This window comes from Podarcis cretensis, assembly GCF_951804945.1.
Source record: "Podarcis cretensis genome assembly, chromosome: 3".
Classification (NCBI taxonomy): Eukaryota; Metazoa; Chordata; class Lepidosauria; order Squamata; family Lacertidae; genus Podarcis; species Podarcis cretensis.
In genome coordinates, this window is record NC_137172.1 from 1299324 (window position 1) to 1323181 (window position 23858).

Below are 23858 nucleotides of genomic sequence, written 5' to 3' on the forward strand. Positions count from 1 at the left end.
TGCCTGCGGAGGTGCTAAAAACCACGGCAAGCTGATTGGGGGTCGCCCCTGGTTCTTGTGCAGGTCAAATAAATGTGCCCCCACCTCCTTAGATTCGGACGGATGGCATGGGCAGCTCAGAAGGGCCTGGCACAAACACACATGTGTGCAATGTAGAGACTTGGCTGGAAAGCTTAAGGAAAAGTGTAGACTTGTACACACTGGCCAGCTTCCGTTTTGACTCGAAATGTCCGTTTTGGGCATAAAGGCAAGAAATGGGCAAGGGGAGATGCTGGCCCACAATGGCGCTCATCTGAGAGGAGCTGGAACTCTACTCCAGCTGAAGAAAAAAAAAGCCCCAATAAGGTCAGATTGGGAAATGTGTGATCGCAGGCATCCTTGATACTGACCACCGTGTTGTATGGGTGCGGCTCTGTTTCATCCTGGTCCCAAATAGCTGCCAGCTCCAGCAATTCTGTGTGTGGTAGGAGGTAGAGGACACAGAATTTGCCAGGAACAGTCTTCCCACTGTTCTGTTTTCCTTTGCACTCCCTGCTACCCCTTGGCTGGGTGTGAAGCTCAGCAAGGCACCAGATCTGTTGCAGCAGCCAGTAAGTGGGGAACGGTCCTGGACACCAGAGTGGTTCAAACCACTCTTGCCCAAGTAGCAAAAGCTTTGTTCAAACCTTGTCCTTGTCCTCTATTCATTCTGTTCAAAACAACTCTTGACACTTTTCTCTGGCCTACCAAAATAGCTAATCATTTACAGGAACAGGAATGATGATATTCAGAGATTATGATTCCTTTTAGAATGTATAAATGACATTTCACTCAGGCAGGCCGTGACCCCTTGAAGTACCGTATTTTTTGCTCTACAAGACTCACTTTTTCCCTCCTAAAAAGGTAGAGGAAATGTATGTGCATTTTATGGAGCGAATGCAGGCTGCACAGCTATCCCAGAAGCCAGAACAGCGAGAGGGATTGCTGCTTTCACTGTGCAGCGATCCCTCTTGCTGTTCTGGCTTCTGAGATTCAGAATATTTTTTTTCTTGTTTTCCTCCTCCCAAAACTAGGTGCGTCTTGTGGTCTGGTGCGTTTTATAGAGCGGAAAATACGGTACACTGTTTTGTTTTTTACAGTGAATTCATCTTGTTTAATCGTCAGTAAATACCAACTGCCACCTCTTGCATCTCAAATCCTTACAGGCATGGACAGTTGAGTTCCCTTTGGTGTCTTGAAAGGAAATTTTGGGATCAACCATCAAAATGGCTTAATGAATGCTAGCCCTTTGCAGCATACATTTTGTGAAATGTTGAAAGAGACTGTGAAAACCGAGAACTGGTTGTTAGCTCTTTTGGAGTGGAAGAATGGGAATACAAAAGGTAGAATTGTTGAAGAGGCCAAGAGCTCTTTCTGATCACAGTGACACTTGCATTACAGTGCTTGCATTTACTTATCTTGCAAGATCTGATTGAACCCTTTTGTTAAATTTAATGGGTAATATGGTGTATTCTGAGTTTTGGGGGTATGTTAAATTATTCTCTGGATCACAAATTGCAGGATTTCTCATCCTCTGCTAGAATGCAGAATAAGCCAGCATTTAAATTTGGTTTTTGGGTTCATCAATAGAGCCCCTTAAATATTTTTTATTAAGTGGCATAAAAATTATAAATCTAAAACAACTGAAAGTTCTTGTCACGAAGAAAGGCATGGTTAGCATAAATCTAAATAAGATTTGTGTTGCTATATTTGACGGTCAGATACTATTTAGAAGTTACCTTGATATGTTTGAACATTTTACCATTCACTGCAAACTTGAACATTGATGTGGCAATATAGAAAACGTGACTAAGTCCTTGGTTTCCTTTTCCAGATCTCTTAGTAATTAAGGGGGGAAGAGTTGTACAGTTTTGATGGAAAATAACCATTGAGGACACAACCCACCAGAGTTGTGAGAGTCACAACCAAGCCATTGCAGTAAACCTCTGGTCGTCCCCCCACCCGAAACCCCCCACCAAGGTTTATTCTGTTTTATAGGAAGGGCCGTGACCACTGGTCCTGCTAGCTAGGGATGATGGAAGTTGTAGTCCAAAAACAGCTGGAGACCCAAGTTTGGGAAACTGATCTAGTTCAACCCCCTGCTATGCAGGAATCTTTTGCCCAACGTGGGGCTCCAACCCACGGCCCTGAGATTTAAGAGTCTCATCCTGCTCTACCGATTGATTGGTCATACCTGGGAGAGTTTGATGGACTCTTTGTCCCCAATGTAAATACCGAAGCTGGAGGCATAGAACAAGCCTTTAGTGACTGTGCTGGGGATGTGTTGGGAGAGGAAGGAGTCTCTCTTCCAGTTTTCGTAATCTGAATTAATAGTGATTTTCAAGGGATCCCTATCCATTTACTTGCAAAGTTAGAAGTCTTGGCAAGGGTGTTACTTCATTGGCAGCTGCTGAGACCAATGCCAAGTGTGTTCAAGCTGAGCAGATAGCATTACAGTTTTTGTGACAAACTGATAACTTTTCTAGCTCTTCACGCTAAGGTGACCTTGGCGCCTTTTGCTGTGCTTGGATGTTCTCGGGCCCTCCCTCTCTTGACCATGGGAACCAATGCACCGTTGTCTGTGAGTGGTGTTCTTGGGCCCTGTGCAAAGCTTATCTCTTTCTGGAACGGTTCGTTGCAATTGTGCTTTTTGTTATGACTTCTGCAAAAAGTGGTATATTGCGGCAGTAGCATCGGTCACGTTAATAGTTTATAGAGGTCTCACCCTGCTTATGCGGAGGGTTACGTTCTGGCCCCTGCACACTTACGTGAAATCACACAAAGTGGGGAAGCACCCTCTTGAAAGCCTCTAAATGCTTATGTGTCCCTGATCTCCAGCTCTCTTTCCACACAACTCTCTGTTCAACTAGAGTTGAAGCTGTGGGCCCGGCTGAAGCCCGGAAGACATATGGGAAAGCGGCAACAGCCCTACCCCGTACATCAGCTGTTAGGCGGGGAGGCTGAGCAGCCTAAACAAAGCCCTGCTGTGCCTCAGGTCTTTTTGGGGCTTCCTCCACCCTCACTGACGTCCTCTTTGGGTTCCTGGGAGGGTCTCCTTGTGAGCCACGAGGACAAAGTGGAATTTGCTGCCCAGGAGTGTGGTGGAGTCTCCTTCTTTGGAGGTCTTTAAGCAGAGGCTTGACAACCATATGTCAGGAGTGCTCTGATGGTGTTTCCTGCTTGGCAGGGGGTTGGACTCGATGGCCCTTGTGGTCTCTTCCAACTCTAGGATTCTATGACTCTCCAACTCTCTTTTTTTTTTTTTATAAATATTTATTAAGATTTTTTTTTAAAATACAAAATGCAAAAATAATAAACAATATAACATGAATCATAACACATTTTCCAGAACTTCTTTGGACTCCCTCACGTCTCCCACTCCCACTTACATCGTTATAAATTTTTCCCAGCAATTTATCATCTTGTTTATATTCTTAAATTTTGTTCAATTAGTTTGATCTATTCTCCACAAATTTTATATTTCCCTCAATCTCACTTATTGTCAATTTCAAATCTAATTCGATGGTAGGCAATTATTTATGATCTAGCATCCTTCTTAGCCTTCAACCAAATTACAATACTTTTGTAGATAAATCTTGAATTTCTTCCAGTCTTCTTCAACCCTCTCTTCTCCCAGGTCTCGGATTCTGCCAGTCATCTCGGCCAGTTGCATATAGTCCATCAGTTGCATCTGCCACTCTTCCAGTGTGGGTAGATCTTGAGTTTTCCAGCTCTTGGCGATGAGTATCCTTGCTGCCGTTGTTGCATACATAAAAAATGTTCGGTCCTTCTTTAACACCTTCTGGCCGACAATGCCCAGAAGGAAGGCCTCTGGTTTCTTAGTAAAGGTATACTTAAATACCTTTTTCAACTCATTATATATCATTTCCCAAAAGGCCTTCACTCTAGGGCAAGTCCACCAGAGATGGAAGAATGTTCCTTCATGTTCTTTACATTTCCAACATTTATTATCAGACAAATGGTATATTTTGGCAAGTTTAACTGGGGTCATGTACCGTCTATATATCATTTTCATTACATTTTCCTTCAGAGCATTACATGCAGTGAAGTTCAGCCCAGTGGTCCACAACCTTTCCCAGTCCTCAAACATGATATTATGCCCAATATCCTGAGCCCACTTTATCATAACCGATTTAACCATTTCGTCTTGTGTATTCCATTTCAGCAGCAAGTTATACATTCTTGATAATACCTTAGTCTTAGGCTCTAACAGTTCTGTTTCCAACTTCGATTTCTCCACCTGGACTCTCCAACTCTCTCCTGCCATTTCCTGTCAGGATTTTATTTATTTATTTCCCGGTGCCGCACATATGTGCGCTTGTGCGCGAGTAGAATGCCTAGAAGTGAGGAGATGCCTGCATTTGCACAGTAGAAAAGTGAGTTAAATCCTATAGCTGCTGGAGGATCTGCAAAGTTTCAGGAAGATATTGATGGGCTGTTCTGGACCACCAAATGCCCAAGTTGTTTGAGCATAAAAATGTGAGAAATGTCTTTGCGGACAAAATCTAAGGGCTGTCTCGTCCAGAAGTCTGTTCCCAGCAGTGATCACCTAAGAAAGAGACCCTGAGGAGGTGGAGACAGTGGCCTCCTGTTCACTTCTGGTTCTCAGGTGCTGGAGACAAACTACTCCTGAAGATGGAAGCTCTATTCACAGCTATCAGGGAAAATAACTGCGATCTTGAAAACTACCTCTTCCAGAGGTAACCTCACCCTTTGGATAATGAGTTCCATTCTTAAATTACTCCTAAATAGGGTGGAATCGATTTAAATCCAATTGATTTAAATCACAATTTAAATCACTAGTCAGTAAGACTTGATTTAAATCATTTTTTTACAGAAAGACTCATTCTTGCATATTTGCAACCAGATGAAGGTTTCATTTTTGGAATAATAAATTTTCAGAGTAGTTTTTGCAGTTATATAAAAAATGACTGATTTGGTTATACTATTAGAAATACAGAAAACAGATGATTATGAAATTATTGTGGTTTGATAAGTTAACTGTTTATATTTGGACAGCTTTTCTGCTGTACTTTATTGGAAGGAGAAAAATAATCATTTCCTTAATAACAATTTAAACATTTTATTTGACTAAAACAATAACATTATAGCATATGTATCCATGTTTGTTAACTGATGTGGTTAAACAATTTTAAAAAAAGAGTTTTAGCACACATGAAAAACTTAAAACAAATCCTTATTTCCTGATGGACTTTGGACTATAATGTAACTTAAATAGAAAACTATATTTATAGAAAGATTTTTCCTCCAAAAGCATTTTATTTTAAAATCCGATTTAAATTTTAAAAAATTCGATGATGATAATTAATAATAATAATAATAATAATAATAATAATAATAATTTTAAATAATTGATTTTTATCTACCCTAAAGCAAATTGTGGGTTGTTGGTTTTTTTTTTTTTAAATGTAGCTGTCGCAGAAAAAGGAAGCACTGGAGAAATTTCCCACCCTCCCCTGAAGTTTCTCCTGTGTCCCGAGAGCTGCTCCTAAGTGTGCCATCAGCTTGAATGTGAAGATTTGGTCAGAGGGCTCTTGGTGGTTGTTGCCCAGCTCTGGGGTAGCTTCTTAGGCATTTTGCTAAAGCTGGGACGCCTGGAGGCCTCTCCTGTACCAACCCTGAGTGGGTGTGCATTTAATAGCCAGTGATAAGTAACTCTAATTGATTTTAGAATCCAGGTTTATAGATTTATGCAAGTGGTTACCTTGAACCTCTGGCAGCAACAGTCTAGATTGCTGGCGGTAGTGAATGTGGCAGTGGACTTGGAAGCAGCTATTTTTACAGTAAGCGTACATAGAATCAATGTAGAAACTCTTTTTTTCTTTTACTTTGATTAATGCTCATGCTTCTTTGATGGACCCTGGGAGAAGAAAGAGATCTTGCCAAAGGTATCACATCCGTTAAATCTCTCATGTTTAATTGTTTAAGGATAATTTAATGTTTATCCTCCGTTTGGATTGACTCGCTAACATTGAGAGTTCTGTTGTGGAGTTCTTCCGAGACAACCTGGGAAGGTATCTTCCTCTTGGCTGATTCTGTAAAGGGACATAGATGGGAGAATTCCAGTTTGAATCAGCTCTTCAAGTTGGGCATCATCTGAATCTGGCATTGAGGCAGCTTCTCCTTGAGGCAATTCTTGTTGCAGGTATTCTAAATGGGAGCTGTTTACTATGTTAGACCCGAAGTGAATGATAAGCGGGGCATTGTTTCAGCTGTGAATATTCTGTGTGGCTCGCAGTGTGTTTGGATTCATGTTCATAGAATCATAGAATCCTAGAGTTGGAAGAGACCACAAGGGCCATCGAGTCCAACCCCCTGCCAAGCAGGAAACACCATCAGAGCACTCCTGACATATGGTTGTCAAGCCTCTGCTTAAAGACCTCAGAAGAAGGAGACTCCACCACACTCCTTGGCAGCAAATTCCACTGTCAAACAGCTCTTACTGTCAGGAAGTTCTTCCTAATGTTTAGGTGGAATCTTCTTTCTTGTAGTTTGGATCCATTGCTCCGTGTCCACTTCTCTGGAGCAGCAGAAAACAACCTTTCTCCCTCCTCTATGTGACATCCTTTTATATATTTGAACATGGCTATCATATCACCCCTTAACCTCCTCTTCTCCAGGCTAAACATGCCCGGCTCCCTTAGCCGTTCCTCATAAGGCATCGTTTCCAGGCCTTTGACCATTTTGGTTGCCCTCCTCTGGACACGTTCCAGTTTGTCAGTGTCCTTCTTGAACTGTGGTGCCCAGAACTGGACACCGTACTCCAGGTGAGGTCTGACCAGAGCAGAATACAGTGGCACTATTACTTCCCTTGATCTAGATGCTATACTCCTATTGATGCAGCCCAGAATTGCATTGGCTTTTTTAGCTGCCGCGTCACACTGTTGGCTCATGTCAAGTTTGTGGTCAAACAAGACTCCTAGATCCTTTTCACATGTACTGCTCTCAAGCCAGGTGTCACCCATCTTGTATTTGTGCCTCTCATTTTTTGTGCCCAAGTGCAATACTTTACATTTCTCCCTGTTAAAATTCATCTTGTTTGTTTTGGCCCTGTTCTCTAATCTGTCAAGGTCGTTTTGAAGTGTGATCCTGTCCTCTGGGGTGTTAGCCACCCCTCCCAGTTTGGTGTCATCTGCAAATTTGATCAGGATGCCCTTGAGTCCATCATCCATCATTGTTGAGGTTTTGTTTTTTAGAGCTTGTTTCTGGAATGTTGTGACTCTGTGGAATGTTGTGATTATGGGTGGACTAGATGACCCAGGTGCAGCTGTGGGTTAAACCACAGAGCCTAAGACTTGCCGATCAGAAGGTCGGCAGTTCGAATCCCCGCGACAGGGTGAGCTCCCATTGCTCGGTCCCTGCTCCTGCCAACCTAGCAGTTCGAAAGCACGTCAAAGTGCAAGTAGATAAATAGGTACCGCTCTAGCGGGAAGGCAAACGGCGTTTCCGTGCGCTGCTCTGGTTCGCCAGAAGCGGCTTAGTCATGCTGGCCACATGACCCGGAAGCTGTACGCCGGCTCCCTCGGCCGGTGAAGCGAGATGAGCGCCGCAACCCCAGAGTCGGTCACGACTAAAGCTAATGGTGAGGGGTCCCTTTACCCCTTTAACTTCAAATGACCCTAGGAGTCCCTTCCACTCTACAATTCCAATTTTATTTCCATGATCCTACCCCCCCTCCCAATTATTCACTGAAGTTGGTAGAATAAAACTAGATCAGCTTCCCTACTCTTCCAGTTTTTGTACATGAGTGTGGAAATTGCCCCTTTTAAATTAGCCAGATCAAAAGTTGTTGCAAGGTTTTAAATTCTTTGGATACTTTTTTAAAAAACACCCCAAATGACTGGGGGCCCTGGGGAAAGGAGCTGGATCCAGGCTTTGGGTTAGCCACCCCTGCCTTAGGTTAGTATCCTATTTTCTGCTCTATAAGGCGCATCTGACGATAAGACGCACCTAGTTTTAGAGGAGAACAAGAAAAAAAATATTCTCTCCCTCTCTGCTCAGCGCCTCTCCAGCAAAGCGGGAGGAGAAAAGGAAGGGGCTGCAGCGAAAGCTGCGAAGCCTGCATTCTCTCCATAAGACACGCACACATTTCCCCTTCGTTTTTAGGAGGGGGAAAGTGCGTCTTATAGAGCAAAAAATACGGTAATTTTTGCCCTCCTGGTGTGGAAGGCCATGGTTTGTCTATGATTCATCTTTCAGAATACTTCCTTTTTAATAGCACTTTATTTTATTTTATTTTTTGCTGACACATATATGAGATGCCTGCTTCTTGGGAGAAGGGCAATGACAGGCCTAGACAGCATCTTGAGAAGTAGAGACATCACCTTGCCAACAAAGGTCCGTATAGTTAAAGCTATGGTTTTCCCAGTAGTGATGTATGGAAGTGAGGGCTGGACCATAAAGAAGGCTGATCGCCGAAGAATTGATGCTTTTGAATTATGGTGCTGGAGGAGACTCTTGAGAGTCCCATGGACTGCAAGAAGATCAAACCTCTCCATTCTGAAGGAAATCAGCCCTGAGTGCTCACTGGAAGGACAGATTGTGAAGCTGAGGCTCCAGTACTTTGGCCACCTCATGAGAAGAGAAGACTCCCTGGAGAAGACCCTGATGTTGGCAAAGATGGAGGGCACAAGGAGAAGGGGGCGACAGAGGACGAGATGGTTGGATAGTGTTTTCGAGGTTACCAGCATGAGTCTGACCAAGCTGCGGGGGGCAGTGGAGGACAGGAGTGTCTGGCGTTCTCTGGTCCATGGGGTCACGAAGAGTCGGACACGACTAAACGACTAAACAACAACAACAACAACAATATGAGGGCAGACTGACCAGTCTTGCATGGGCTCTTGTTTTTCCTCCCTGGAATCCCTACAGCTTCCAGGGTCTAGCTTCTCAAAGCCAGAGTAAGTCCCTTTAGGAGAACTAAAACGCTGAGCCCAAACGTAGCCAGTGGTCTCATGGCATTCTGTCTTCTACCGCACTTGGCCTAAACTGCCTCTTCAACATAATTTGGAGCAACTGCGCGTAACATTGGCTGTATGTCCAGACATGAGAATGATTCTGTTCTGTTCAGAGTAAAGAATGAGTAAATGCCTTCCTGAGAAGACATCCTTGTTAGGCGTGGTTTGCAGTGTTCAAATAAACTTGTGCATCGCCCCAGAGCAGTGCTATAATTTGTGCTGTTTCAGTGGTGCCACGTAACAGTTCCGAAGATGGCATCTCAGTGGAGCTGATCTGCGTCTCTCTTTAGTCTGTACCATTGTTCTGCCTTAGGTTAGAGCTGGCCGGCTCTGCTTTTCCCCCAGGCCAGAATGCTTGGATCAGGGCTGCCAGCTGGCCTTCTTTGCAGTCCTAAGAGTCAGAGACAGAAGAAGGAGTTAAAACTACTGGTAGGAACAGCCGGTTCCCTCTTGAACCATGCTTGAGAAACTGTGAAGGTGGGAGAAGAGTTTTAGGTCTGCTAAATACTTGCCAGCTTTCATGCTACTGGTGTTGTAAGTATATTTTCGTTTCCACATTTCATTGGACAAGAGAAATAATAGCTACTTGGTGACATGTCAGTTGGACAGCACTGGAATCCCTTGTTGCCTTGCACCCAGTCCTGCAAATCTCTCCGCTATATCTTTCTTGTGAATGCATAGTGGCCCTGCTCTTTCTGCTAGGAAGAGCATAAGAAGAGCTTACTCCTGGATCAGGCCAGTGCCCCGTCTAGTCCAGCAGTCTGTTCTCACAGTGGCCAGCCAGATGCCTCTTGTGGGAAACCCTCAAGGAGGATATGATCACCGCAGCAGCAGCAGCAGTCTGCCCACTGGCAATTCCCAGCAATTGGTTTTCAGTAGCATTCCGCCAGCCTTCTGGGCTTGGGTGCGGTTCAGAACAGATATGCTAGGTGTGGCATATGCAACTAAATACACATTGGATGACTCCAATTAACTCATACTTGTACTAGACCCGTTGAAATCAACAAGCTTAACTTCCTAAGTCCATTGGTTGTGTTGGGGTCTATTCTGAGTATCCCTAATGTTGGATATCACTCAATAACTTCCCTTGCTAGCATCTAGATGGAAAAATCTGCAGAAACCTACTTATCCTATATCTGTGGCTGTCTCTCTGCATAATTTAGAGAAGATGAGTGTCTTCTAAGATGTCACTTCTGAGACGGTTGCATTGTCCCCAGTAGCAGCTAGTTAGAGGATCATTATTCCATTAGGTGCTTCCTCCAGCTTTTTCTTCTTCTTGGTACTGAAAAGCATCGGGTGACTGGTCTGTCTTCTTCTGGTAGTAGCTGTGCGTGAGGCCTGAGTAATAAAGGTGACCCTTCTGCTCTTGTAGAAATACCTGTTCAGCAAAGCCAGTGTGGCCTAGTGGTTAGAGCAGGGGTTGGCAGCCTAAGGCCCATGGGCCACAAGCGGCCCACAGGGGTCATTTTACTGGCCTATGAGCTGAGCCGCTTGCTCGGCAAGTCCCCACGCGCTATGCTAAACCAGCACGGAGACTCGCTTTCACGGTGCTGGAAATCATGTCTGCACAGACGCCAGTAAATCACGGGTGCGTAATCCGGCCCACGAAGGGGGCTCCGCGGCAGTGAGCCAGCCCAGGCAAGGTAAGCCTTGCTAACCCCTGGGTTAGCATGTAGAGAAATCATAATGTTGTTGACCAAAAACATATGCAGTTTTCAAGTCTGGAAGAAGGAAACGTTTGGGAACCACTGCTCGAGTTTCTTGTAGCTCAACCCTGCAGTCTCCCCCTCCACACACAATAGAGCAGGCATAGCGAAAAATCCGCCAAGTTGGAGGGCAGAAGTAATCTTAATTTTACTTAGGTGCTGTGAGGAAGACTACAGAAACGAAAAGAATGCAGTGCCAATCCCTAGCTGAATTGTCCCCAGATTTTATGGAGACATAGGGCTGGGGAAAGTGGGCATTCCCCACTGCCAAAAATATTTCACCTCTGTGTTTGCTGGCAAAACTAGTGAAGGTTGGTTGTGACACCGTTGCTACTGGGTTTGTAGAAAGAGAAATGAGGGTCACGTGAGGTGGTGCTCGAGGCTTTGGAGACATTCATTAAGGCTGGAACTGGAAGGAACTTGTGTTAGGTGTCCTTTATTCTATAGGTGTGAGATGCTGTGAGGAAGAGCAATAAGTTGCTGTTGTTCTACAGAGATTACTGGCAACTAAGGAGTGTCGCTCCTGTTCAGGGTTCCAGCAGCCAGAGGGTCCCTTTCAGGGAGCTCCATCCCTTCCCTCCGTTTCCTTCCTGCCTTCTCTCCCACCTCTCAGGCGGGCCCCCAGCAGGCTCTGTTCTTGGGTATTCCCCCTTAGTATTCCTTCTGAATGTATGTTTTTGTTGTGCTAAAAGCGTCAGGGTCGCCGTGAGTCTCCTGCTGGCCCCCTCTTGTGCACAAGGAACGGCACAGAAATGTTGCTGTGCATCCTTACTTCCTAGCCTGGCTCCCTCATTGGCACACACTGTGTGCATGTGCACACTTCCTGCTCTCCTAACCACAGGGCAGAATCCCTTGTATTGTGCATGAGCTGCTCCTGAACGTCATGTAGTGATTCATATTTTCTGAAACCCTGTAAGTTTGACTGAGACTTGAGACGAAGTTGGTCTTGGTTTGGAGCAGGGGTGAGTGAGCGTATTGGAATGGCTGTTCAGCTTGTGACTGCCTACTCTTGGATTTCCAACTCCTAAGAGACTGCGATCTACTGACAGAATAAAAAAACTGGCAGTGATCTACCGCTTTGGGTGGGGGTTCAGGGAAAAGTTGTTGAGTTTTTTTAGGGAGGAAAGTCTCGGTTTTTTAGGGGTTCAGGCCAAAGATGCTGAGCTTTTTGGGGGGAGAAAGGGGGAAAGTTGCTCACCAAAATACAATCAGCCTCAGAGAGAAAATTCCATCTTCTGTTCTATAGATCATGCAAGAATGGAGGGTGGGGCGAGGGGGCATAATAATAATAATAATAATAATAATAATAATAATAATAATAATTTATTCCCCGCCCATCTGGCTGTGTTTCTCCAGCCACTCTGGGCAGCTTCCAACACAATATTAAAATACAGTAATGCATCAAACATTAAAAGCTTCCCTAAACAGGGCTGCCTTCAGATGCCATCTATAAGTCTGGTAGTTGTTGTTCTCTTTGACATCTGGTGGGAGGGTGTTCCACAGGGCGGGTGCCACTACTGAGAAGGCCCTGTGCCTGGTTCCCTGTAACTTGGCTTCTTACAGTGAGGGAACCGCCAGAAGGCCCTCGGAGCTGGACCTCAGTGTCCGGGCAGAACGATGGGGGTGGAGACGCTCCTTCAGATATACTGGACCGAGGCCATTTAGGACTTTGAAGGTCAGCACCAACACTTTGAATTGTGCTCGGAAACGTACTGGGAGCCAATGTAGGTCTTTCAAGACCGGTGTTATATGGTCTTGTTGGCTGCTCCCAGTCACCAGTCTAGCTGCCGTATTCTGGATTAGTTGTAGTTTCCGGGTCAAGTTCAAAGGTAGCCCCACATAGAGCGCATTGCAGTAGTCCAAGCGGGAGATAACCAAAGCATGCACCACTCTGGCGAGACAGTCTGCGGGCAGGGAGGGTCTCATCCTGTGTACCAGATGGAGCTGATAAACAGCTGCCCTTGACACAGAACTGACCTGCGCCTCCATGGACAGCTGTGAGTCCAGAATGACTCCCAAGCTGCGCACCTGGTCCTTCAGGGGCACAGTTGCCCCATTCAGGACCAGGGAGTCCTCCACACCTGCCCGCCTCCTGTCCCCCAAAAACAGTACTTCTGTCTTGTCAGGATTCAACCTCAATCTGTTAGCCGCCATCCATCCTCCAACCGCTTCCAGGCACTCAACACAGGACACTCACTGGGCAGGGCAGGATGCTCTTTTGCCGCTGATAAGGAAAGGGAGCCAGCGATCAACCGCTATCTACCAAAGGCTCCCAGGGATCTACCAGTAGATCGCAATCGACCTGTTGGACATCCCTGGTGTAGGTCATAGAATTTTAGAGCTGGAAGGAACTCTGCGGGTCCTTTAGTCCAACCCCCTACAATCCAGGAATCTCAACTCAAGCATCCATGACAGGTGTCCATCCAGCCTCTGTCCCAGTGATGCTGTCTCACTTCTAGTGTTCAGTTTGTTGCTTGCAATAGAGGTGGATGAACTCCCATCTGGTTCCTCTGGTTCCTCCTTCCACCAGCAGTTGCTTGGCTGCAATAGCAGCTGCTTCATCAAGTCGTAGCAGAGGGAAGATGGGAAGCCGAGTTGCTGCATCAGCTCAATAATTTTCCACTCCTCCTGCTCCTCTCCTTGAACTCCGCTTTGCTTCCTCTGGTTATTGCATGGACTCTGTGGACACAGTGCCCCAGTTGCCCTTTCCCTCCACCCTTCCCAACCCCCTGTTCCTTTTGTCATCACACCCTTTATGTTGCAAGGCTGAAGGCAGGGGCTGTCTTGACTCATCTCTGTAAGCCACTTGGGGAGCTGAACACTTGGCTGTGTGAAAGTCCTCCAGATAAAATCATGGATTAAATCAAAGGGAAACATGGACTTAATTCAAATTCAACTTAAAATTGTTTCCATGACGTGTATTTCATATTAACCTCAGCAAACATGTCTGAAGTTATGAAACATTTCCTAGAGGGTATGTTAGCTGTCTCCACTTAAAAGCTTACATTTTGGGTGGGGTATAAATAATAAATTGTTATCATTATATGTAAAAGGTATCTTCACATGCTGGACTTCCCATATTGAGAAGGCCCTGGGCTTTAAGATAATCCCGGAGAGGCAGAGGACCAGGATGAATGAGATTGACCTCAAATTGAAAATACTATAATAGGACAAATTTTTGTTTCCTCTCCTCCCTTCCAACCTTTTGTTCTGAACCTGCAAAGCAGCTTACAGTAAATTAAATACACCCACCTATAATGAACATAATAACAGAGCAGAAACTGTGAAAACTTTCAGATTAACTCTCAACAAACGATACAGAAGAAAGTCAGCATAATCAAAAGTCAGCCATGAAAAGCCATAAAGCCATAAAAAGAAGAGCATTTTGCTCTTCCTCAGGACTACGATTCAAGAGAGACCATGTGCATAGGTCTTAGATTCGGACCCTGGTTTTACCTGGGCTGCCTGTAGGCCTGTTTACACATGTTCAGAAACTCAGGTCTTACGGAAGTATTCACAGAGGGAGAGTCTTTATGTCCTGTATTAAATTTCTTTCCCAGCCCCAGGGTGGGTCACATAATAAATCAAAAACGCATACGTAACTGTCAGGTCGCATAAACTAACATTCGCAACAGAGCACCTTAACTGTCTGTATGACAGCACAGTAAAAAATACAGACCACACCTCCTCATATGCCTTATGAAAAGCCTGGGTGAAGAGACTTCACCTACTCTTTAATCCGTAAATTGCTGTGTGCAGTAGGCGTTATTGAACTGCACTTACGCACAGGTTAATGACTTGGAGGAATCTGCAAAAAGACAACTCCGTTTCAGTATAACTTAGAATAAACTATAGGCACTAGTGAAATCGCTTTGTATCTTGAAGCACCAAATGCCATGTTAGCAGGAATGGCCAGGAGATTGGCTAAAATGTAAGGCTATTTGTAGGCTATATGGACTGGTGATTTGTGGCAGGTGTCAAGATTTCCCATAGTGGGGGTGGGGGGTGGGGCTTGATGATGGATCTCCCATATTTGCACTTTTCAGTATAGTTTTTCTGGACATGTCATGACTTCTGTTGTTTCTTTTATATTTTAGGGATAGATTTCAAGATCAAAACAGTTGAACTGCAAGGAAAGAAGATCAAACTGCAGATATGGTAAGTGGCACTTCAGAATTTGAGGGGGGGTATGTTGATGCGAAAAAGGGGGGGTGAGATGCTTTGGCAATGTCAAGAAGTGCTCTGTGATTCTCATAACTTCAGTGAAAAGGGTCGATTAGCTAGACAGTATGTAACATAAATAACATTCAGTATGTGCCCTGTGGCTAATTGAGGAAGACAACACAATGAGAAGAGATCAGCCACAGCAGGGAGAGAGAGACCGGCAAACAGGACTGGAGGAAAGCTGAATGATCTTGCAACTAAGGCATTTGCAGGCAATTCTTCTGCAGCCCCAAAGTCTGCCTTTGACCTAAACAGACAAGCATTTGGTGCAGCCTACTTGCATCCTGTCCACGGGCAGGTTTATACATAAGCACTTGACTGGTCATCATAGGCGAGTCAGTGGTCTGAAAGACGGAGGTTAAAGCACTCTGTTCTTCCTCCACACCTGGCCTAGAAATGCCTTGGGTTGCTCAAGGAGATACGGCCCCAGAGGTAAGCCAGAACAGGTGGGCACAGCGGACCTGCCGCTGGGAATTCCCATGGCTGTGCTTGGCAGGTTTCCTACAAAGCATTAAGGCTGGGTGATGAGATTCTGCCGTGGTGAGTGGGGGCCTTTATTGTCATGCTGTCTGGCATCTATTGGGCAGAGGGCGGTGGGGAAGTATCCTGTGCGGACTCAAAACGGTAATGAGGGCTAGGGCTGGTTTTCGACATCATGCTATATCAGCAGCTAAACACCACAATATACTGATGGTACCTCAGGTTGCGAACAGGATCTGTTCCGGAGCCCCGTTTGCAACCTGAACGGAACGCAACCTGCGTCTGCGCTGGTCGCGATTCGCCGCTTCTGTGCATGCACGTGACGTCATTTTGCGCGTCTGTGCATGCATGAGTGGCGAAATCCAGAAGTAAACCTTTCCGGTACTTCCGGGTCGCCGCAGGACGCATCCTGAAAACGCGCAACCTGAAGCGGACGTAACAAGAGGTATGACTGTATATCACAGTGTCTGAAATAAAGGATGGAGCTGTGTCAAGGCATTGGCTGGTTTCATGGTTTCCCCCACATTGTGGTGTTTGCAGAGCGTGTGCGCACACACCATATATCGCCAGGTCAAAAATCATGAAACCAGTATCACAATATGGACTGGAAACTGGTTTTGAATGATATATCGCCCAGCCCTAACACACATCATGATTTGTGATATATTGCCAGTTCAAAAATCACAAAACGGGTATCATGAAACCGATATTGCTTCTCCAAAGGGGAGCCACTGGGGGTCTTCAAGGGCAGTAGAGCATTGAGTGCTGAAGGCCCTTTGTGGCCCCATTCTGTGCTTGCCCCTTGGAGCTTGGCTGCTGCTGCTGCTGCAATGCTGGATGTTTCTCTCCTTTTCTCCACAGGGACACAGCAGGGCAGGAACGGTTTCACACCATCACCACCTCCTACTACCGAGGTGCCATGGGAATCATGCTAGTGTATGACATCACCAATGCCAAAAGCTTTGAAAACATCAGCAAATGGCTCAGAAACATAGATGAGGTGAGTCGTGGGGGGTGGGGACCCTAATGCTGCCCATTTTGAGAGCTGTGTGTGTGTGTGTGTGTGTGTGTGTGTGTGTGGCAAAAAGTCACCCTCGGGTAAAGCAGGGCAGGGTAGGTTTGCCTCAACAGAAAGTGCTTATGTTAAGAACGCAAGGAAAGCCTGCTGGAAGTGGAGCGTGACCCTCCTGGCTAGCAGCCTCCGATAACCATCTCCTCCATGAAATTGTCTGATCCTTCCGTGAAGTACCATGCAGCTCTCCCTCAGCACAGACAGGGCCGGCTTCTTTCCTGATATGCAGAATCAGCCCAGTGAGTCAAGATTTGATGCCTAGGTGCCTTCACTTGGCCCCGCTCTCTGGAAGCAGCCACTCACTCAGATCTGGGAGTGGGCACCTGAAGTCCTCCCTCCCCTTCATTGGATTCACGGCCTTGGACCCTCGTACTTACGGGACCGACTCTCCCTGTATGCCCCGCAGAGGACCTTAAGGTCCATAAATAGCAGCACCCTCGAGGTCCTGGGCCCTAAGGAAGTCAGATTAGCCTCAACCAGAGCCAGGGCCTTTTCAACACTGGCCCCGTCCTGGTGGAACGCTCTGCCTCATGAGACCAGGGCCCTGCAGGATCTGATTTCTTTCCACGGGGCCTGTAAGACAGAGTTGTTCCGCCTGGCCTTTGGCTTGGAATCAACTTGATCCCCTTCCTCCTTTTCCTTTTTCTTTTCTCTGTGACGGAACTCCTATTTGGGGACTTCCCTGGCTTTTTTCTGGCCCACGTAGAACCAGTCTGGATAGTTAGCCTTGGTGAAGATTTGACATTTTCATCCCCAAAAAGTTTATGATTTGAGTTTCTACTGAAATGAGGCTGCATTTTAATGTTGTACTTAATCTTGTTTTTAAGTTGTATTTTAATTAATTGTTTTTATACCTGGTGTTAGCTGCCCTGAGCCCGGTTTTGGCTGGGGAGGGCGGGGTAGAGATAAAAATTATTATTATTATTATTACTGGGCACATCAGAGCATGAGCTTGAGCCGGTGGGGCAGAGGGGGTCGGGGAAATGGACTTCTGGGCTACTGACTAGCATTGTAACAAACACTTTTTTTATGCTGTTTTGATAAAGCGAACCACCTTGAGTAGACTGTCCTCAGAAAGGTAGCAGGGAAATTATTTTAGAAGCAAAGCACTAAATGGAGCAAACGGACATAAAATAGCAGTGTTTTCTCTCCCTATTTTCAAGACATTGGCCTTCTTAAATAATACATTTATTCTTATTACCATTCATAATAATAAATGGATTGGCCACTCTCCATTATTGCTGTGTTGCAGAGGGTTGGACTACAGCTCTGCAATTCTTTTATTCTGTGTTACAACCGTTTGAAGCAGATGACGTCCACAGGAGTAGGGTGGGTCCTACATCTCAGGTGTCGAGGGCCAGGGGATAGAGGTGCATCTTCAGCATTCGCCAAAAGCTCCCCAGGGAAGGTGCCAGATGCACTTCTGTGAAGAGGGAGATGCCACAAAGAAGACACTTTGCCAAGCCACCAAACCCCCAGCTTCTGAGGGTTTGGTAACTGCTTAACCTTAATACCCAAGAGGGTCTATGGGAATGGATACAGTCTCCCAGATATTTGGGGCGTAAGCCTTTGGGGGCTTTGGACACCTTGAATTGGGCCAGCTGTTTCAGAACAGGCTATAAGTTCTAAAGGTGACCCAGCCAGTGCTCTGACCACTGCGCTTCGGACCCATTGAAGTTTCTGATCCATCCTCAAAGGCAGCCCCACGTAGAGCGCATGCAGTAATCTAATATGGAAGCCGAATCACACAATAACCCATCATTGATGATGGCATGGTTCTCCCAGGTACTGTTCTATGTGACAGGCCACTCACGATGGCGTAGCTAGGCCAGCCTTGCTTTCTGGAGGGAGTAGGAGCGATGCAGTGAAGGAGAATTTAACAGTACTCTTCTTTGGTTCCGCCCTCTAGCATGCCAACGAAGATGTGGAGAGGATGCTGCTAGGTAACAAGTGTGACATGGATGACAAGAGGGTGGTGCCCAAAGCAAAAGGCGAACAGGTGAGTGCCAGTTCCGCTGGACTCTGCAGGTGGCAAAGAGCGGGCCGAGGAGGAGGAGGAGACGACGACCCCTGGGTTTGGAGTCACCTGTGAGCAGCTGTTGCCAGGTGGTCTGCCTTCAGGGTGGAGGTCTGTGGCTAATCTGCATCGGACACAGATTTCCACAGGCCCAGGCTACATACCGTATTTTTCGCTCCATAAAACGCACTTCCCTCCTAAAATGTAAGGGGAAATGTTTGTACGTCTTATGGAGCGAATGCAGGCAGGAGGTTCTGCTCAGCGCTCCCTTTAAAGAGCCGCCCGGAGCAGGTGTGCGGCTCTTGGGGGCTTTTCCGCAAGGTGGGAGAAGGGACTGACGGGCTGCCCTCTGTCCCTTCCCCTACCTCCCGGAAAAGCCAGCAAGAGCTGCTGCCAGGCTCTGCTCAGCGCTCCCTTGTAAGAGCTCCCTTTCGTCCCTCATCCCGCTTTGCTGGGAAGCCAGCAGAAGAGGCGCTGCACAGCTATCGCTCTTGCTCTGCTGGCTTCTCAGCGAAGCGGGAGGAAGGGTTTAAAGCAAGAAAAGCAAGAGCCGCTTACATGCTCTGCACAGAATTTTTCTTCTTCTTGCTTCCCCCCTCTAAAAACTAGGTGCGTCTTATGGAGCAGAAAATACGGTAACTCATGTTGCAAAACCTGTTAGCATTTGTTACACTGAGCTGTCCTTTCATTACACACAAACACACAGGCCAGTCTTTGAAAAGCTTTGCAAATGTTCCTGTCTGTCTCCTCTTCCCCACCCCTTCAAAGCGTCGTATCCCCGGCTTCTGGAGGGAGCTCAGGGTTACCCCAAGTGGTCATGAGTTGCCTGCGGACCTACATTTCGTCCCGCAGGCTAGGGCTGTGAGTCACCTTAAGTAAACTAGCCCAGTCTTATAAGTTGAGCATCCTCTTCTCATAGGGGTCCCCTGAGTGTCCTCTCCGCGGTTCAGTATCGGCTCAGAGACTGAGCTCCTTTGCTGGATTAGTTTTGTCTCTTTCTAAATTTTAGCAGGCAAAGCAACCCAGGCTGGAACAGGCCTCTGCTCACCACACTGAGCTCACTTGAGCATCTTGCAGACATGCCATATGTATCAAATGTTTTATGTTCTTGCATGTAAACTTCTTTGGGAACATTCCTGTACTGCCTTGTAATTTTTTTATTGCTGAGGTTGAAGGATCTCTTCTCACTGCTGTGGGGTGTGTTTGGGCAGCAGAACAGAGGCAGCCGCCCATTTCTGATACGCAGCAGTGAAGCATTTGCCATCCTCACAGGTTTGTTTGTTTCTCCTTTTTTCCTAGATTGCAAGGGAGCACGGTATTAGGTTTTTTGAAACTAGTGCAAAAGCAAATATTAACATTGAGAAGGCATTCCTCACGTTAGCAGAAGACATTCTTCGAAAGGTAACTGCGGGCTTGGTTGCTCGGTGGGAGGTGGGGCAGGAGCTGAACAGGACGATGGGAACTGGACTGAGAGCCATTGAGACTCAGTGGCACAAATGGGCCCCCAAGGGGTGCTACTCCTTCCCTCCTCCCCGACTTTTGCCTAGAGCTGCAATATCAGCCTCTTGAGCCTGGATAGCTGATACTGCCAAGATGGCAATTTCAGTCCCCGTAAGGGACAGCTGCATATTCCTGCATTGCAGGGGGAAGACGAGATGATCCTCAGAGTCCCCTCCAATTCTGTGATTCCTTTCCCCAGGTATAATAAATAGCCTGCAAGGTTGCTGGGAGAGGGGAGGGGAGGGACACAATCCAGAGTCACTGTAGAAATCGGTGTGTGGCTAAATACCGTGCATGTTGGTGCAGGAAAGCAAGGAAGAACTGCTTCATTACAAGTCAGGCTCCTGGTCCATTGAGATCAGTACTGTCTCCCCCGACTGGCAGCAGTGGCTCTCCAGGGTTTCAGGTGTGGCTTCCGATAGGCTTACCTGGAGATGCTGCTGGCGGCACCTGGGACCTTCTGCTCTGCCACGGAGCCATGACCCTTCCCAGGCCCATAACGTAACATACCCTGAGAACAAGCTCTTTGCCCATTAAGTGCTATACTTCAGGGTTTCCCTAAACTTGGGGTCTCCAGCTACAATTCCCATCATCCCTGACCACTGGGAATGATGCAAGCAAGGGATGATGGAAGTTGTAGTCCAAAAATAGCTGGAGACCCAAGTTTGGGAAACCTTGCATTTGAACCCCAGTCGCTGTGCTGTTGATGTTCACTGAAGGAGCATAGCAATTCTGACTTAACTCCTGTCTTGCCGCTTTGTTGCAGACCCCTGTAAAAGAGCCCAACAGTGAAAATGTAGATATCAGCAGTGGAGGTGGCGTGACGGGATGGAAGAGCAAGTGCTGCTGAACGTGCTCCCTCCTCGCCAAGCGCCATCTTCCTCCTCCTCCTCCTCCTCCTCCTCTTCTTCTTGCTGTGGAATAAACCACTTCGCCCATTTTTAACCTTAAGAAAAAAAAAAATTTTTTGTTCTTCATCTTAACATGGCTCCACTCTTCCTTTGTTCTTCTGTTTTGGGAGAACTCGCTGACGATAATTTTTCTGGAAACTGTATTAAAATCATGTCTGACTCTTCTTTTCTTTTTAATGTACCAGCTCAACTCGGCGTCACATCCTGTTTGTATTATAGCCCAATCTTAACATTAAAACTTAGAGCAAATCATTTCAGCTCCAGTCTGCAAATTGTACAAGAATAAAACTTAGCATTAACAGTTTATTTTGTACAGCAGTGGGGTTTCGTTAATGAATTCTGTGCTTAAGTCACCATATTTGCATCGGCAAAACAAAAAAAAATCCATTCACCTTGAGTATGTAAATGGGGTTTTATTATTTTGTCCTGTGCCTTATGTGGAAAGGAACTTTGGTTCTCCCCCTCCCCCTTTTTCCCTTCTTCCCCTCTTCCTGCTCTGATGGAAGCAGGACCGGGAGAGTTGCCCCCCCCCACTTGACTCCGCCACATTTAAACTATCAAACTCTACTGTGATGACTTTACTGTGATTGATGTAGTGAATTGAGGACAAGGGGGTTAGAGCAAGAGATTCCAGTCTGCTTGGTGTCTCCTCCATCCCTGGGGAGGGAAAGGGGGGGGGGCTTTAAATGCTGACCAGTTCCTGCTGCCATTTTCTTTCTCTCTACCAATTTCCTCCTTATTTCCTTTCTCTCTTTCTCTCTCTCTTTTTTGCTTGCATGCCGGTTTTATTTTATTTTTTTATTTTATGGTGTGATGTGTTTAAGACATGGCAACACAGTACGTTTGCCAAATTTAATTCGAAGCACTGATCACGGATTCTAGCTTTCTGAGGTAAAACGTGAAGTATCTACTAACCTTTGTCTAGCAAACGTCAGGCCCGCTACTATCCCCCCCCCCCTCCTGCGTAGTTATTGGGGTTTATGGTAATAATGGAAGAATTAATTGCATGCACTAGTTTCCTATGGAGGATGGTGATGATGATGTGGCTGTTGTTGATCTTTATGTATGACTCTGCCAGGCGGTTCACTAATCCACAGCCCTCGACACAGAATTGGTTCTCTTTGCTGCTCTCCAGGCAGGTGACTCGGTAGCCTAGTACATATTTAAGACGGGTGGGGGTGGGGGAAAGAGGGCAGGTGAGTCGAATGGTCGCACCCCTAGGATGCTCTCCTTCTGTGTTTGAGTTCTTCACAATAAAAAACACCCCTTGTTTACAACCCTGGGCAATTGTAACTTCTTTCAATGGATGCGGAAGGATGGCAAGTAAACGCAGCACCTCCTCTCTTCCTTTTTTCCCTTTTGCATGAGCAAACGGGCGCACGCTCTGCTTTTGGGTTCCCCTCGGGGGCAGGACTTGCTTTTCTAGTTTGCTGCCTTGCCTCTTGCTCCGTCTCTGCTGCAGAGATCTCGACAGGACGCCCACCTTGAGAGTGGGGGGGGGGTCCTTTGCTTCAGGCAGAGCCGGAGTCGGGACGAGAGCTGGCGCTGAGCGGGGTGCCTTACTGGGACTGCCTTCTCCCCACCGCCAAGCCTGCCTGCAAACCCACCGCAGGAGGGGGCTCTTGCAGCAAAGTCTCTCCTGCGGCCCCCTCCTCTCCCCCCAACCCAGGTGTGCTCCAGAGGTTGGCTTGAGCATGAACTTTTTGCCCTTGTTTTTAGGAAACTTCCTCTACTAATTAAATCAGCTGGTGATGCTGATTTTAATTTTTAATTAAGGCCACACACACACACAAACGAAAGTGTTTGGAACTCTAGCCTTGCTCTGGTGTCACCTGCGTAGTAACTGTCCTTTCTCATTCTCTCTCTCTTTCTCTCGCTTTCTCTCCTGTGTTGAGCAGTCTGTCTCTTCCCATGCTTGTTAACCTCTCCCAGCTGAGTGGCTGTTGAAGCAAAGGCAAAATAACTGGGTGGATTGAGGGGACAAAACAAAAACAAAAAACCAGTGCAGTTTTTTGTTCCATGCGTAATGGTGTTACTGATTAGTGTTGTAAATAGAAAATGGCTGGCTACCTTTTCAGAGCTGCACTTTCTAACGTTACCAAGAGAGAGAAAAAAGGGAATGTGGAGTCTGCATCGAAATCCTTTTTTGTATAACCTTTGTTTAAAAACGTGCGCTTTTTTTATTTGCTTCCTGGGCCTGGCCCTCCTGTATGAGTCTCTTTGAGATCCTTTGTAAAAGCTGTGTTCATTAAGCACCAAGCAGTTAAAAAAGAAAACAGTCCACTCTCTGGTACTACTAGCTAAAAATTCATATTCTACTTAACAAGTTAAATAAACTGAAATATTTCTAGCTGGTCTATTTCTATTCATGTTGACAAATGTGATGTGGGTTTTGTATGTTTCAGAGTATTTCCTGTAACAGCAGAATGCCCCCCTCTCCCTCCCTCCTGGCTTGGAGCGTAGAACCCCTTTTGGCCTCCCATTTTGCCAGGGGCATCTCTCCACCTCTCACTGCCCAGCCATGCTTTGGAAGGGTGCAGCTTCTTCCCATGATCCAGGTGAAGCAGCCCTTCCCCAACCTTGCGCCCTCCAGCCCCGCCGCAGCCAGCAGCTTGCTCTGAGGGTGGCGCTTTGCAGTGTCTTCTCTGAGCCCAAGCACTCCACTTAGTGATGGCAAGACCTGGTCACACTCCATCCATGGAACCCCCTTCGTCCCAGAAGCTGAATCCAATCCACAGAGCCACCAGAATCTGGGCTTTGCGGGGAGATGGCTGGATCGCTCGCCTTTCCTCAAAGTGGCACTGCACAGTTCTCTTCCTCCCCCTTTTATGCTCACAACAACCCTGTGGGGTAGGTTAGCCTGGCAAGCTGCCTGGCTCAAGGTCACCCAGCGAGCTTCATGGCTGAACGGATATTTGAACCCTGTCCTCTCAG

At 46.5% G+C, this 23858-nt stretch overlaps 1 protein-coding gene across 1 annotated transcript in view; it reads left to right on the forward strand.

Annotated features, from left to right (window-relative positions):
• Positions 1-23274, forward strand: part of RAB10 (RAB10, member RAS oncogene family) — a 29582-nt gene extending 6308 nt beyond the window's left edge. Inside the window, exons 2-6 of the mRNA XM_079969047.1 lie at positions 14818-14878; positions 16286-16424; positions 18406-18495; positions 19813-19914; positions 20780-23274. Coding sequence (XP_079825173.1) covers positions 14818-14878; positions 16286-16424; positions 18406-18495; positions 19813-19914; positions 20780-20863 — 476 coding nt within the window. The 3' untranslated portion in view covers positions 20864-23274. The remainder of the gene's footprint in view (positions 1-14817; positions 14879-16285; positions 16425-18405; positions 18496-19812; positions 19915-20779) is intronic.
• The last annotated feature ends 584 nt before the right edge of the window (positions 23275-23858 follow it).